The sequence below is a fragment of the Ruditapes philippinarum genome, unplaced genomic scaffold (assembly GCF_026571515.1).
Source record: "Ruditapes philippinarum isolate M1 unplaced genomic scaffold, ASM2657151v2 ctg4985_1_1_1_1, whole genome shotgun sequence".
In the NCBI taxonomy this organism is placed as follows: domain Eukaryota; kingdom Metazoa; phylum Mollusca; class Bivalvia; order Venerida; family Veneridae; genus Ruditapes; species Ruditapes philippinarum.
In genome coordinates, this window is record NW_026853557.1 from 148039 (window position 1) to 165873 (window position 17835).

At 30.2% G+C, this 17835-nt stretch overlaps 1 protein-coding gene across 2 annotated transcripts; it reads right to left on the reverse strand.

Moving 5' to 3' along the window:
- Window positions 1-3010: 3010 nt before the first annotated feature.
- LOC132737203 (uncharacterized) lies at window positions 3011-13360 on the reverse strand. Of its 2 annotated transcripts, none has more exons than XM_060724462.1 (2): window positions 13142-13360; window positions 3011-4268 (listed from the first exon to the last, which is right to left on the reverse strand). In XM_060724462.1, the coding sequence occupies exons 1-2, from the start codon at window positions 13234-13236 to the stop codon at window positions 3131-3133; spliced, it is 1233 nt and encodes a 410-aa protein (XP_060580445.1). In that variant the 5' UTR covers window positions 13237-13360; the 3' UTR covers window positions 3011-3130. The 2 variants fall into 2 exon arrangements, with proteins under 2 accessions (XP_060580445.1, XP_060580446.1); XM_060724463.1 differs by lacking the exon at window positions 13142-13360 and adding an exon at window positions 6561-7088 and having other exon boundaries at window positions 3015-4268.
- Window positions 13361-17835: the final 4475 nt, after the last annotated feature.

Genomic DNA, 17835 nt, shown 5'->3' on the forward strand with positions numbered 1-17835 from the left:
TGCATTTTTTAATAATAATGATGTAAATTAATTGAAGACTGTGTATGTTCCAATTTGTATACAGTTCCAAAGAGCACTCGTGTTAATTAACATGTACTTTCTTATCGTATCTAATTGAAAAGCAAATGATATCATTAAAACCATATAACAGGTATTTCCTCTTATCCACATTAAATACAATGTATGCATGGAAATAAACAAATTAAAAACGACAATAAAGATCAACGAGGCAAAGGCAAAGTTGACAGGACGCAGCCCCCGACACACCATAGCAGGGCATCAAGAAGGCAATGAAAAAATAGTATGCAAACATGCACTTAAACTGTAACTACATAATTCTATGTGTAAGCTTCTCTAACACGAAATTCTTTTAGATCAAGTTGCCGCTGTATATATGAATCAGACGCTAGACAAGCTCGGAAACAGCTTCTACATTTATACGGACAACTCTGTTCACAACTATTTGTCCGTTTATTCTGTAGTAGTGATCGAAGTTGTGTCCCTTTATTTCCGTCACCACTTAAATTACCATCAAGTGTACATAAGTTCTGTTGTTTTCTATGATAACTTTTTCTAGTTTTCCAGAACAAAGGTAGATGGAAATTTTGTCGTCTATCACTATATGTGTCAGGCGATGAGTAGAATGCACCAGGAGGTGCAGATTTTGCTCTGAATGCCCTGTGTGGTGGGACATCTTTACAACATTTATCTTCGGTCGGGTTCTCTTTAAGCGAATCTTCGTCATGTTGTCGGATATTTGTAGACACATACCTCGATATTGACATTACTTTTAGAGATTTTTCAACGAATTCAAAATTATCTTTGGATTTATCACATTTCTTAACATTATATCTTGCAAAAGCTGTGCGCGGGCGTCCAGTGACATACGTTTTTCTAGATAATTCTCTTTCATCATTTCGTTGCTGTGAAATGAAACGATGAGATATTGGAAACTGGTCTTTTAATTTTCTTCCATCTTTAGTTTCCTCCAAATTATCTTCAAGTACTTGAAGTCGGTGTAATTGGACGCCTGTAACAACCTCGTGCGTATCTAAAGTTTCTTCTTTGCTGACTGTGCGAGTTCTGCCGAGAATGTTGGAAGCACTTTTAGCCCTCTCTTTCAATGTAACTGCTAACTTTTGTGGTATTTTTGACTTGCAAGTTTTGTCTTCAGATCTAGGTGATCTTCCAATATTAGTCGCCCACATGTTGGCATTTACTTTACTCATTTTTTAAATATTTATATATAGTATACAACCATACATATACCGTATACAATATGGATTTCAACACTCTTCTTTATTCCTTGTTAAAGTAAGAAGTAAGGGCACAAATTCAATTTAATTTACCATTTCCATGTCAACAGACATTTTAAATTGAATAAAAACGTATATTGTCACGGGTTATATTAATATTATAAAACATTTATATATATGCTTATATCCATAGACACTGTCTGTCATTATTTACTTATTCACTTTATAATAGCATGTACACATATAGTCATGTAAGTCACGTCAGATCAATGTTCCTTTGTTAATAATTTATTATTTAGAGTATACGTTTTCTTTTAACACTAGCTTTAGCTACAATATCCTTTACAGAATGCGACATTTCCTCGTGTACAGTACACGCATAGTTTCAAATACAATATGTCCAAAATTTAAGTGGCTAAATTATATTTCATAAATGAAATAATCAAGTATCACTGTCAAGATAACTTTTAAACACAAATTACAGTCTGAATTGTAGTAAATCGTGCTGTCAAATGAATTTATTTCCAACGTTTTGATATGGTAATTGATAAATATCAATCTAATATATAAATTACATTTGTTTTAATAAATATGAAATGTTTATAACATCAGCGTCTTAGAAGTTCAATAATATTATAACTTTCAAGTCTTTGATAACTTGTTATTTTATTCTGGTATTTGTGTTGGCAACAAACATCTTAGCTATGGCAGTGATAAATAAACTAGAAACATTATTTGTTAATCGCTCTCTAAATTGAACCACTCGGGATAAACCAATTATGAACGTTTTTAACATGTTCCTATTGGCCGTTCAATTGATTTATTCTTCAAATCTGAATTGACTCCATTACAGTAACAACTTCTGGAAACAATTACACTTCTATGATAGTTCGATATATCCGATCAATAGTTAATATCAAATTCCGCCAGTCTTACAAACTACCTTTAATTACGCATGAATAACCATCCATGCAGATGTTTTCTAAGGAAATAAAATGTTCAATGCATCTGTAGAATGGTATGGGGAAAGATAACGTAATAATATAGTTACAGTATTAGTATATGCATTTAAAAGTGCGAATTCTTTAAAATTTAGTCGCAGCTTGACAATTTTCAAATGCGAGACGTGTAGAGCTCGCTGTAGGCCTGTGAACTCATGCCGTGACGATATACTAATGCTTGGTGTTTTGGCAATTAACCTAGTGGTTATAAAACTTTTAAATTCAATAGAGTAATTAGTTATTATATCGAGTCATATACTGAAATTTCAGATGTAAATGTTTATTTCAAAGCTTATATCGAATAATAAATGTGGAAAAATATAACTAGAATAAGCGCAAGGAATAATTTATTTAGAGGGGCTAAGATATTTATTTCTACTTTGAAGAATATTGTGATAGGTAAAAGATTAGTTAATTTAGGACGCCCAATAATCAATCATCTGCATTGGAAATAAAGCTGCATGTTCAGTTTAAGAATGTTTATGTCTTGTGATGCTTAGTAATTATTCAGATAAATAGATGTTAATATAGATTGGTATAGTATTTACGTTTAAGTACTTTGTCGTTATCCTTTAAGAAATACATTTTGAATGGAATGTAAACATGTAAACTTTTGTCCTTAAGTTTCAGTAATGAAAATTGAAATGATTCTTCCAGAACACAGATTCCTGAACTAAAGTATGCTTTTGCAAATGAAACACATTATCGCATTAAAGTTTTAATCGAGTACGAACGCTATTTTATGTTTAGGAAAAAATAAAACGCATGTATAATTAATCACAAGTAAATATTATATTTTATGCTTTTAATTATGATGTTTTAAAAAATTCATATGAATGAATAAAGTGAAACCCATACATTTAATAAATAATGTTAAGCTTGTCTAATCCGGGTAGATTTTCTGTGTTTATGTAGTTTACAGTTTTCAAACATGCACATAGACTCCGTATGGAAGTCTTTATCTGTTTCTAATGATATCAAAGTTGGTATGTCATTTAATATATCTTTAACCTCCTTGTCTTCAATACCTGATTTCACTCTCAGATATTGTTTTTTCTTCTTTTTGTTATCATATTTATTCTTTTTCTTATTTTTTGCTTTATCCTCTTCAAAAGTTTTAAGTTTCAAGTCTTCAATTGCAGGGAAGGTAACTCCTTCCTTTCCTTTTCGATTTAGTTCTTCTGGAGTAGCTCCCCTTGAATTGCCATCTTGGATATGAGGCAGAAATAAATGGAGTTCGGAATGCGAGTCTAATTTCTTAAAGTCTACTTTGAATTCTTGCTGTTGTTTTTTGCTTTTGGCAGGTTTCTTTGGTAATGGCGGAGTTGGTGGTGAGTCATATGTTGGACTTGGAGATTTCTTCTCCACCACTGACACAGATAAAGCATTCTGAATAACATAATCCTTCGTCTTTTTTGCTGGTTCTATGTTGCGCACTTCCGGTTTAAGTTCATAATTCTTTTGTAACGGAACATCGTTCGTAGCGGGTACAGAGCCCGTGTAACTAGTTCGGGTACTTACTTGGTCTGATTTGACATGCCTTAATACAGAAGCTTGTTTATAAGGTAATATCTCACTTTGAGTGTCAAAGAAGTCACGAACACTTGCATTATCTTCCAACTCCGAATCCTGACCCGCGATATTTTGTAGTTTTTCGTTGGCCTCTATAAGTCTTTGAAAAGTTGGCGACTGACTCCTTTGATGGAAGCCATATTTTGAGGGTGCTATCGTTTTAAGTTTCTCTTTCTGAAATTTCCACCGATATTGCATTGGTTTAACTAAGTCAGAAAAGAAGCGGATATCCGATGCGTTATCTACTTCTTCTATTGTAATTCTGTTTCTTCGAGCAACCATTGATGATGTTGCTATTGTAGGATACCCGGACTTCAGTTGTGATTCTGCGTCGAGTAAGACGGCATTGGCAGCTTTATCATCAAATACAGCAATATCTCCAGGAATAAGGTTTCCACCCAAAGGTTTAGTTGGTCCATCTATCGGAATAACCGATTGTCTGAAAATAAATAAATAAAATGTCGTTATATATTAAGATAACAAAATGTACAGAACTTGATGCAACCATGGAAAGGCGGTCACAAGCATGGAATGAGTTTTCAATTAAGAGCACAGTATGCCTCAGAAATCCATATTTTTGATTCTTTAGAAATGTCAAACATGTGTTAAATAATGTTTTAATAATACATTTAGAGAATGTTAAAATGAATGTTAAAAATGTTTAAATACTGAAGGAAGTAGCGATGTAAAGGTATCAAAATGTAAACAAAGTATTTTTTTCCCACTGCTACTCAATCATAATAATTAAACCAATTACTGACAGAGCAACGCAGGAAAAGAAAGTTCGTGTATATGGAAAATTAGTATAATTTTGGAAACTGTATCAAGATACAAAAACGTTTTTGAGAAAACAAAAATGACAGTATTTCTGAGTCATAATGGGCCTTTATATCCCCGTACCTTTCATTTTTACCGCTATAAAATTAAAATTTTATCATTGCATCTACTACATAAATGCTATATTTATGATTGAAATGATCAGTTATATGTTGTAGAGAGTCTCATTAAAATATGAAGTTAGTTATAAATAACTACGTTTTTATGCTGATTTTAATAAAGACCATGTTACCTGCATATAAATATAAATCATAAAACAAATAAGTGAAAGATTTGTTTCATAAATATCAATATCACATTCAAATAAAAAGTATTTCATACTAGCACAAATCCAAAATTTTGAACATTTTTAATTGAATAAATTTATATTCCATAAAATGTAAGAACAATTTACAGTAAGTTTCCAAAGACAACCACATCTCATCTATATCGAATGGTCTACCAACAGCTGATTACTAAACACCCTTCTATAGGTCTTGTACACAGCTTAATATCATTTCAGTTGCTTTAGCAATACCTTAATGCCATCCAAGTATTTTTATATAGGATTGTGTCAAATAGGATTACAAGTTTAGAGAAATAAGGTGTATCTAAATTATTTATGGCTCAATTGTCCACCTGATGAAAACGTTTTTGTATCATTTTGTAGTAAGTTTATTGAACCTTTTAATAGAAGATGAAACATTTCATGAATAAGAAATCACTATTTTGTATTCTAATATGCGTTCATATAACATGGTCGTTATATTTCGTACAATAAAAGTAGCTTATAGCGATTTAAAAACTGTCATTTGCTATATTCATCAAAGAGATTTATTGCTTTCATATTGCATAAAACTTGTGAATAAACTTTAATTTACTTTTGAGTTTAATCTTTATCTTTACAAAGAGCCTCCTAAAAGAGGTTACTAAATAGTTAAAATCAGTTATCTAAATCATCCTTTACGTGATTTATGTTAATTGACCCCTGTTGAAAAAAAAACAACAACAATATTTAGTAGATCTTTCCGTATAATATTCATATTCTTTCGGTGAAGTTTAGATATTCTTCCGGTGAAATAAACATATTTTTTCTGTATAATATATATATTCTGTCGGTGAAATATACACATTCTTTGTATATAATATACATATTCTTTCTGATGGCATACAAATTCTTTGTGTATAATTTACATATTCTTCCTGTATAACATACATATTCTTTCTCATGGCATACGTATTCTTTGTGTATAATATACATACATTTCGGTAAAATATACATATTCTTTCTGTTAGTATACATATTCTTTTAGTGAAATATACATACATGTATTGTTTATCTATAATATACATATTTTTTGTATAATATAAATGCTCTACTAATGTTTAAATACATTTGTGCATTTAAAATGACAACATAATTATTCTATATTTTGAATTATTGATATATTTAGATACACGTATTTTGGTTCACAAAATTTATAGATGATATAGTTGTCTTAACACTATTTCGCTTAAAAGTATTATTTTATTTTATGATTTTGATCCGTGTGATAAAAGAGAATAATTATTAAATAATATCCTGACAAGTAAATATTTGAATGATGAAAGTATTTGAATGATGAAAACATGTATGAATGTGGCAAAGTAATGTTACGCCTAGCGTTTAAATCACAATATATACAAAACGAAACAGTATAATATATTGCACACCTCACCTCACTTTACATAATTTACAATACTATTTGGGATAATACATGAGAGGTGAGTGGAATAAAATAAAAACGAAAAAACGATTCCTAAATTCAACATTCATATTGCTTATTTCTAATTAGGACAAACTAATCATATTCTTTATACATTTGTAAAATAGGACATTAAAAAGATTATCTTATTCGTTTAGAACAGTACTTACGGTTCTTCAACTATATGTAGTAGGGGCCAATTCATCCGCGAACTTTTTGTAGACTTTATATTCTCAACTTTTAAATTTTGCATTATTTTTAACAAATATTGTTTGATATTTAAGCTATGGGTAAAAACACCAATTTAAAGAATGTTCCTTGGAAAAAATACAACAACAGCAGTGTCAGCAACACGCACTAGATTCGATTAATAAAATCCTTCTTAAAATTGTAAAACAGATATGATAATCAAAATAGCTATAAAGTTTGCATTACTATATTATTTTGAAACCATTTCAAATAATAAATATAAGATATTTTCCACTTTCATCTTTGCAAACAAGGTTTGAAGAAAAGGCTTTCTGTACGTACAACATGTCAGAAAAAACACTGTCGATTGAAAAAAAAATCACAAAATTCGTTGTTTTTTTATTTGACACACAGGTTATTTTCTGCAAATATATCGCTCAAAAAGTGTCATAACTTGTATCAGAGTGTGCAATCTGTGTTTCGTGATAATCGCTATGTGACAGGCAATTAAACAAACCGTTCTTCTGTCTTTGTTGAGCATTTTATCGCTGTTTCGATTGATTAGTTTATTAAGGAAACCATAAAAGTAGCATTCTCTTAAAAAGTCTTAATTAAAAACAATGTTTTGAAAGAGTGTTATATGAGCCGCGTCACGACAAAACCAACGTAATGCGTTTGCGACCAGCATGGATCCAGACCAGCCTGCGCATCCGCGCAGTCTGATCAGGATCCATGCTGTTCGCTTACCAATTCTATTACAAGTAGAGAAACTGATAGCGAACAGCATGGATCCTGATCAGACTGCGCGGATGCGCAGGCTGGTCTGGATCCATGCTGGTCGCAAACCCACTATGTTGGTTTTGTCGTGACGCGGCTCATATTTCGTTTTGAACTTGAAAGACCTTTGACGCGAGATATAACAGAGTCGGTGTTATATTATAATATTGTCGTCTGCGCACAATGTTGGCGTTAACTTATGGGTGTTTAATTATCGTTAATCTCCTCAAATACAAAAGACAGGTTAAAGGTCAGTGTAATCTCATACCATAGTTATTTGTTATTGTCATATTTGTACTCTCTTCACTATGACAAATTAAAGTAGAGTAATTAACGAAGATCCGTAATATTTTGTATGTAGAATATATCTATGAAATAACAAAATAGAACAGAACAGAACATATTTTATTATTCAATGGGTGGGAAATAACAAAAGGGGAATAACCGGTGGGAAAGTAATAGGAGGACAATTATCAAACTCCTCACAGTGATTACCTCCCTTGGCAGAATTGTAATCACTGCCTTCAAAGACGTCACATGATGATGAAAGTCACATGACGTAACGTCGAAATTCAAATGTAAATATCGACCGTTACAAAGAAAATCTAACCTTATTTTTCACTTTCTGTTTTATTTTTAACTTTTAGTGCCTACGTTCGATACAGTTTATCAAAAAATTATCGAAAGTATACAAAATAACGAAAAATAAATTCAAAACCTAAAAAATATAAAATATCAAAATATCGTCTCGGTAGAAAATAATCTCATAATTTTTAAAATTATTTCTAAATATTCATATTATTTATTTATTTATTCATAAACATTGTTAAATAAATGAGAGAAAACTTATCTGATAGATAAAAGCAGTAGATAAAACAATTTTTGAAAAAATATAGTATATCAGAAATTCTGATATATTGGGACCTTGGTGGCAGAGATCTACGCCGAAGAATTAAGGGGAGATCACTGCGTGGAGATTGGACAATTATGTGTTGGGAAAATAACAGGGTCGGGAATTGACCGGTGGGTAGATAACAGGAGGGGCATTGTCCGGAGGGAAAATAACTTACGGGATATTGTCCAGAGTGAAATCCAGGAAGGGAATTTCTAATATTTCATTTGAATCAAAATTCATAATATTTAAACAAACAGTTACTTTGTATTCAATATTTTTTCTAAATAAACACACGGATTTATTGTAATATAAATCCGTGATAAACAACATGAGACTCTTTGTAAAAATACATCTGAATTAAAAGTAATCACAAGGTATCTCTTTATTCTAGATTAGCCAACTATTAAAGTACGAAACCTCTTTATATAATCAAAATCTCCACAATTTTATTCTAACCCTTAGTACGTGACAGATAGGTACATTTATTTCACACCTTATGAAATAAAACGAATGCATTTTCAGCATTAACACCACGTGTTGTTCCAATAGATACAAGAAAAGCATTGATGCAAAACATCAAAGGGCGTCCAAGCAAGAAATGCAGAAAGTGAAGATGAACTAGTAGACATATGATGTCAAGATATTCTTATAAACTTTTCAATGGTTAATTGGTTTTTACCAAAATGAACGGACGGAAGACATTGTTCATTATGAACTTTGATTGGCATGCTAGAGATTAGAATATTACATTGTACTTGTTATTTCTTTATGATCGTGATTATTAATAGCAACGGATATACATGTATACAATCATTTATAATCCATACCCATGTGTAACGCATGATCAACACCACACTTGTGGAATTGTCCCTTATTATGTAATCGCTATTAGCGAAGACCCACTCTTAAGGTATCTGTTTACACTTAATAAAAATATGACACTGGTTATATTACCATGTCATGTTGAGCATTATTGTTTATTATCCAATAATTGTAATATCTATTTTAATAACAAAAATACAGATTTTATGAATATTGTTTTCCTCTCTTTTTTGGGTTTTTATGTGCTATTTTAATACTCAGTTTTTCACGTTTACTACTCTTTTTTATTAAAATTGTAAAATAAATTTTAAGAATTCAAATGTCATATTGACCGACGATTATAAGTCAAAATTTAACTGGAAAAAGTCAGTAAATTATGGTTAATCTTTCAATATATAATATTGTTTATTCTTAAACCATGTACATGTACATTTGTATTTTTCTTTATCATGTTTTAAATTATCAATCAATTAAATAATAAATAAAATCTAATTTGTAACTTTGAATAATTCCTCGGCATCTTTACTAAACACGAATAACAAATTAAATAAAATGTTTCAAAGTTGATAGTGTCATATTAAAACCATAAAAATGTACCTTTTTTCACAATTATTGTACATATTTATTGTTTTTATCTCATATAGATATAATGAAACATGCTATTGTTGTTGTTGTTTTTTTTTTTTCGAATTGTATGTTTATGTATAATAATAATCAATAAATTTGAGAGTTGATCTATGTTTATTAATTATTGTAACCAAACTAAGTGACAAACATTCATTTTGGAAAAAAGCTTATTTATCTGTAAAATATTTGTTCTGTTCTGTAACGATATCAAACATCTACTCCAAAACCGGGAGAGACCGGACAATAAACGTGTGATACTTTTCGCCGGTCACTAGTATCACGGTCATAATAGACCGGAGAGACCGGAATTACCGATAGGAGTACATTCCTCTATAAATAGATTTTCGGAATATTTAGGTCATCAACTCATCATTCTATTTTAACGTACCATGATAACCCACTGTGTACTACAAAATGATAAATAAAAAACCGAAGAGACAGAAAAGGTTATTGCATTTGAAAATGTTTGCATTGCAAAATCCTCCAGTTCGCTATTCATTGTACATATCGCGACATTTCATTTTTAATTAATAATAATCAAGCACCCTCATACCGATCGGAATGATCGGCTTTTATTTTAAATAATATTATGACCGACTAAAAGGCTCGAGAAGTTACTGTCGCCCTTTCTCATTCCATAAAGGGGCGCCGCGCTTCGGCGCGGACGCCAATCATTTTTGGGATCCAATCTTATTAATTTAGCCTAGTTTTCATTTCCATAGTCCAAAACGTCCATATCAAATCCATATCACACTCCTTATAGCCAGAAGCAAAAAGGATCATATCAAATCCAATTAAAACCACATATAGCCTCCTTGTCTAAGAGGTTTATATCACATCAATATCGCACCCCATCTAGCCTCGGTTTCATTTCTTGAGTCAAAATTACATATCACATCTTTATTGTAATTAAAGTAAAAAAAATCTGTCAATATGTCAAAAATGATGGAGTAAAACAAAGAGGTTATTAAACATGGCTGAGATAATTACTGATTTTATTGGATAAGTACACAGTTGCAAAACCTATATCAGACTCGGCTAGCACCACGTCCAATATAGTTTTACAGCTGTGTACTCGTCCAATATAATCCAGTATTGTACTCAACAATGTTAAATATCTCATAGTAGAAATCTAAAACTAGAGCGGATTATGTTGTGCGTTCTTAATCTTAAACATGAACATAATTATATGACTTTAAAATAATAAAAATGTTCAAACTTCACATTTTGTTCAATACATGAAGTTTTTTATGTTACAATTTCTTTTCATTTCCATCATATTTAATATTCACATGAATGTACGATGAATAATGATCAAATTGATGAAATGCCAAAGACCTCGAGAAACTTTCTTATACAATTTATCTTAGAAAAAAGACATAATTTACAGAATGCGCAGCTGTTTCTGTAATGAAAAGATATCATTTTTTGCATCATGCACTGCACAAACTGTCTTTATTGCTTAAAACTAATTTCCTGTGTCCGACATTTCAACAATATATTTAGAGATGAACCTGTTATTGACATGCAAATGAGCCGCGTCACGACAAAACCAACATAATGGGTTTACGACCAGCATGGATCCAGACCAGCCTGCGCATCCGCGCAGTCTGATCAGGATCCATGCTGTTCGCTTACAAATCCTATTACAAGTAGAGAAACTGCTAGTAGCGAACAGCATGGATCCTGATCAGACTGCGCGGATGCGCAGGCTGGTCTGGATTCATGCTGGTCGCAAACTCATTATGTTGGTTTTGTCATGACACGGCTCAAATGATTGTTGAGTACATTATCGCAGTATAAAACGACTGTGTTATAAAACGGAATGATAGCATCACATTTCACGTTTTTCAAAGTTGTACAGTATAATTTTACTAGACGGTAAGGAAACGACCAAAAGTAATCTGGTCCGGGTTGATTTTGTGAAAATGTTGTAAATGAGCTGTTAAACACGTGGCGGCAGCAATTGAAAGCTATGGAACAGCAAATTAAATACCAATTTGAACTGAATAAATTCTCGCATTTGAAACGTAAAAAATAGACCAGTCAGTTTTCCGATAGCTAGTGAGTTAAGAAACATGGGGGGAAATCCAATTCTGAAAATAGAAAATATAAATATCAGATTCAAATTGATTGAAATCATGTCACCTCTTTCTTATTTTGATTTCATATAAATTGTAGAATATTTAAACGATGATGAATACATTTATTGTTATCAGCGATGATGAAAACCTTTTCATTAACAATTGTTAAAAAATCTATCAGATAAAACACACATCATACAAAGCAAAAACATTAAAATACAATTTTAAATCTAAATTCAGTATTGAACAAAACCCCTGGAGAAAATTAACAACTTATCACGAGAATGGATGAAAATATCGGACTTAAGAACATATTATCCAAAAATCGTTTTCAATGTTTAAATAAGCTCTACATAATCTACATCAAATCATGATTTGAATGTGGAGGAAAAGCTTCCAAAGTCCTACACTATCTTTATGTATTGTATTGTAATGATAAGCTCACTTTCCTTACTTTATTTTTTCCGATATTCCATAGATAAACACACAATTTTTAAAATATAGGTAAATTTGATTGTAGAATAAGGTTAAAGTTGAAATCATTTTATCTGATATTTTCAATTTTGCTATGCTTTAATTGCAAACATCTTTTTTAATTTTCTTTGCGTTGCATACAGATTCTTCATTTGATAACGTTTTAAAAGTATAAATTGTATTTTCTATAACATGTCTATTACTTCATTCCTACAGCAAAGACATAAACAGAGATTCAAGCATTTTACTCGTTATCAGTTTATTATTTTAAACCTTACTACTCTTGTTTTAAAATTAAAGTAGTTATATACAGTCAAAATATCAATATAAAATCAGAATAAACAATTCGTTTCATATTTCTATGTACATTTCGTTAAACAATTCGTTTCATATTTCTATGTACATTTCGTTTTCAGTGAAGAAGAAGAAGACACTTTATTTAACTTATACATGTTTCTCGTATACATAAAAACTTCCACTAATACATAGAAAACGTTTTGTCACTGTTGGTATTAAACTGTTCAGTCATTCAAAATAATACCACATTGTCCCCTTAGCGCAGTAAAGGGTTAACTCTAATTAAAATTTATTTGTAGTTAACCCGTTACTGCACTAAGGCGACAACATGATGTCAGACCAGAACAGAACAGAGCATACTTTTATAAACTCAGGTTACATAAGGAGCACATGAGTATACATAAAAAAACAGTGTAAATTAACACATGCCATGGTTTTATTTTCTATTTCTAAACATAGTACAATATCATTTTAGGTACTTATAAAGTCACTAAGGTGACCACATGACAATTATTCTATTGCGCAATATTACAATATTATTATCATGTGACAGACAAATTATATATCAAATTAACATAATCATCACCTGCATTTCTTATCATGGCGTCTCTTAACATGATAACCGTAACACAGGGAACGAAATCTTTCCAGGAAGTCCAGAGAATTGTATTTATTAGTCATTTTTCACTTTTTCAACTTTGTCAAATACAGTTTTTATCCCAAACCAGTGCATGCATGACATGTTCACATTTTTAACGACAACCGCATCTTATTAAATACATGGGTACCAAATATCAGTTATCGATCAACGACTGTTTGCTTTCACTTTTCAGAATTTTTTTATGGAATTTACATTATCCAAAAAAATAAATAAAGAAATAAATACTCTGAAAATACAGAGTTTAATACAATTAATGAAATCTTAGCTGATTAAGTCCACACTGAATAATAACTAACTTAAATTTCAACTAAGTTTGATAATGGATCCGAGTATTTCATTATATTTAATTCATTTATCGAGTATTCTGTTCAAACGCCGACAATTCATTCTTGTTTTTTAGTAAAATAGTATTTAATAAAAAACCCTAACATATAGCATTGTTAATGTATATACTTTCATGCAGTACATGCACGAGTCATTGACGGTATCACGTGACCCCTATAGTCTGGTAAGGATTTTGATTTTCATAATCAACCTTCCATAAAACTGATTTTCACTGTGTTGAATTAATGCGAGAATATGATACACGCCGGTAAAAGTTACTATTTTATATCGTATATAACAAACACGGCAAAAAATCAAGCCATAGATACTTCTGACGGCACATAGTACTTACTTTATTCTTCTCTTTCAGTTTCATATTTGATAAATAAGCTAATTCTGTTGATATCAAATTTAAAGTAAAGTTGTTAATTTTCAGTAATTATTGACAAAGAAGTTGTACATTCAGCAATTTATAATCTTGTCTAGGAGTCAAAGATAACAACTTTACTGGAAAGACAATAGATTTCTTATTTCTTAAATGTTTTATAACATCTATAACTACTGACATTCAGAAATTTACCTTTATTCCAGTTAGTTAATATTCCAATGTCTCTTCCACAAGATCTTTACCTTTTCACCTTTACACAAGCTTAAACGTTCATTATTTACTTTAAAGGATGCATATAGAAAGTATTCATACATGCTGTAGAAGTTTTAAAAAATGTTGGCGTTTTAAAGTTAATAAAAGGCACATTTTGTTTAACATATAAGTATAATAGGTATGATAACAGATAGTTTTTCCCGTGTATATATAAAATACAATATTACAGGCATAAGGTAGGATACGTGCAGTTTCTCAAAGTATGTTTACATTTAGCATAATTACTTTTAAGGAGTTAAGATATTCTCAATTAATCTGAAGTCGATTGTTTCTAATATGTCCCACGCTATTAGATAAACCATATATTTGTAAAATATTTGACATTTCAACTATTTTAAACAGTTTAACAGCGTTTTATTGTTTGTTCGTAATTGTTATTGATACAATCAATTGAATTTTCAATATTTATGCAACCAAAATTAAACATTATCGTTTAAGTTGTTGATTTCTGTATTTTTTCTTTCACAATGATCTTCCCTCTATTTGATTCGGAACTGCACTTGATTAACCAGAAGGGCGATTATTTTGGTTATATGTTTTATAATTTTAAGACAGCTCCTTATTTTCAAACGAACAGAATGTTATTATTTCAGTAATTATTTGAGAACATTGTTATTTAACAATATGTTTGTAACATTGTTCTCCTATTACAGTTAAATTAGTAGCTTTATTTACCTTCACTCGTAAAAATGTAAGATCTCAGATAGTAAAAGGAAGAAACAAAAACATTTTCTTAAAATTATCGGTTCATCTTACGGGTATTATTTAAAATGAACTCATTGTCCATTCTTTTTCTTTTGACATTATACTCGAACAAAACAAATATGACAATGTGCGCATGAAGACATTGGTACGATCTACTTTTGTTTACTGTAAAGCGTTTTTTGAATATAATACTTGACTGATAAAGCTTACTATTTGAACGGCCGATACAGTCACACCTGTGTAAAAGACCGTCTCCGAATGAAGACCACCCTGTAAATAAAGATCACTTTTGACGAATCTACATTAATAAAAATACAACGGAATAAGCTACGGATAAAGACCATTTGTCTATAAAGGTCAAATATGGTCTCTCCTCTAGATGGTCTTTATGCACTAGTTTGACTGTATATACATTCTTAAACTAATTACAAATCTTCCAAGAAGATTCAAAAGTTTATAAACAAATATCATTAAAGGAAATCGAATTGAGATGGATAAGCCATTAGATGGACACATGCAACTATATATATATATCAGAAGTACAATAAAAGTACATAAAAACGTTCGAGCAAAATAATATCATTAAAATTTCGTTGAATGAAACAAAATATCCCATGTATGAAATATCAGCAATACATCAAAATAACCTGAAGCGAACAATTAAAATTAAAAAATATATATGACAGCTTATCGAAGATATACTGCTGTAAACGTAGTTTAATGGAATAGAAATAATAGTTAGAATACTGGCTACTAATTGTATACATTTGGTTCTATTTCCGGTTATAAAATACGTGTAAATACAGTTCATTAAGTATCTTTTATCAAAACATTATTTTTCTCAATGATAGCAGTTAAAGAGGACAATGTCAAATTTATTGACATATTCTGTCGTTAATTGAAGCATAATCATTCGAGTTTTTATAGTGTTCTATTGAACGGTAGTTTATTTGTTATCTATTGATTGTATTATCAGTCGATGTTATTCTTACATTTTTATCATGTCTTTTATAAATACAGTGGTAGTATAAAATCGGCGGATTATTGCAATAATAATCAATATAAACATAAATATTTGAGATAAAGTAGATCTAGAGGTAAAGTACAAATCGTATGACGTTTTGAGATAAACTATTATGAGACAGTACGTGGCTCTTTGCTTACATGGGAAAGAAATAATGTGAATCTATTTCAACATTAGTATTATTAGTAATGCTTTACATTGCTTCCTTTTAGTTTCCTATTTGAATCTCGGATAAATATTTAGCTTTTATAAGCGAGAATTTATAATTTAGGTTTACAAGCAGCTACAAAGAAAAAAACATTCAGAAATACCTGTATGCAGTTGCCCAGAAATTTAAATGAATCTCGGATATATATTAAGCCTATAGATGAATGAATAAATTATTCAGCTTTACATTCAGCTATAGGAAAAATATTCTGAAATTCCAGAAAACATTTGTCCAGTTATTATAAGTGTTGCAATCTAACATGAAACATGTAGGCAATGAAACGCAATAATGATATATGATTCTCAATAGTAATCAACAAAGTAGCTTTTGAAAAATAAGAATATGGATAATTCCACGATTTTTACCTACCAAATTCAAAGCGGTTTAGTTTTTTTTTTACTATGGATTTTTAATTTGAGCGGACTTTCATCCGTGACAATCTAGATCGAGACAGTATGTGTTACGTATTCTGTTATTAAGTTATTTTCTTAATTGAACTAGAATCGAGATCACTTTCAATGATAATAACTGACTAAGATTAAAATATTATCGTTGTACGGTAATAAAAATAATAAATCTATCATTTATTGAACATATATTGGTACACGGATTTTATTACTTTGTTTATAATCTGATCAAAATTACGGCGCATTTAGAATAGTTCAAGAGTCAATGTCCTTCAGGTCAGTTTACGAACTTAAAATACTTTAAACTGAACACATTACCAGTGTTTGTATTGGTCTTCTATAGCAAATTATGAACATAAATAACTAAATTTCAAAAGTCATACACAATAACATTCTGAGAGCCACCTGGAGTCAAACAGAAATAATGGACACATTAAAGTATACCACAAAAAAAGAATAATTTATATTTCCTTTGATGTTTTCTTTGCGGTTTATTTTACGATCATCTAAAAGTATGATTAAAAATGCATTTCTATTTCATCTAAATAATTTTACAAATTTGAAATATCTAAAATAAAGAAATCAAATATAATTATCGTTTGCAATCATTCAATTATTGCAGAATGACCTTAATTGTGCTTAAGATCTGCAAGTGCTTGTCTTCGTATATTAAAAAAATAAATTGTCGCTTCGTGTAACCTTTTGTTCTTTAATGTTATTTTACAGTTGAAAATGTAATATAACATCAACTTTTCTTTGTTTACAGATAGTAACCACGTTGAAAACAATGAAATTCAAACTTTCGTCTTTGTTTTAAAATTTGTATTACCGTTTAGGTAATATGACCATAAATGACAAAGATTTCCCTGAGAATATCCTAATTGATTTGTAGAAAGAACGGAATTGATGGCCCTAGATAAAGTTCTTTCAGGTAGTGTTTATGTGTCAGTCAAAACCAAATTAAGCGTTAACGAATAACGGTTTAATTAGAGCTAATCCTTTAATTTTCAATAGGTAGGGTTAAAGTTAACGTTAATGAAATGGAAGACAAATACCTAAAGCTTTAGTTAAGTTTTCGTTAAAAAAAACCCACATAGGATGAAGTAAAGGGTCTTTATTAACATATATCCACATACAATGTAAAAGATGAACAGAGATCATTTTTGTAAAATACGTATAATCTACTGCATCAAAACATGATAAGGGGAATTTAGAGAATAAAATAAGTTTTGTTGTGATAAGAGTTAAAAGTTTTTTACATGGTCTTAGATCTTTAGAAACACGAAAAAA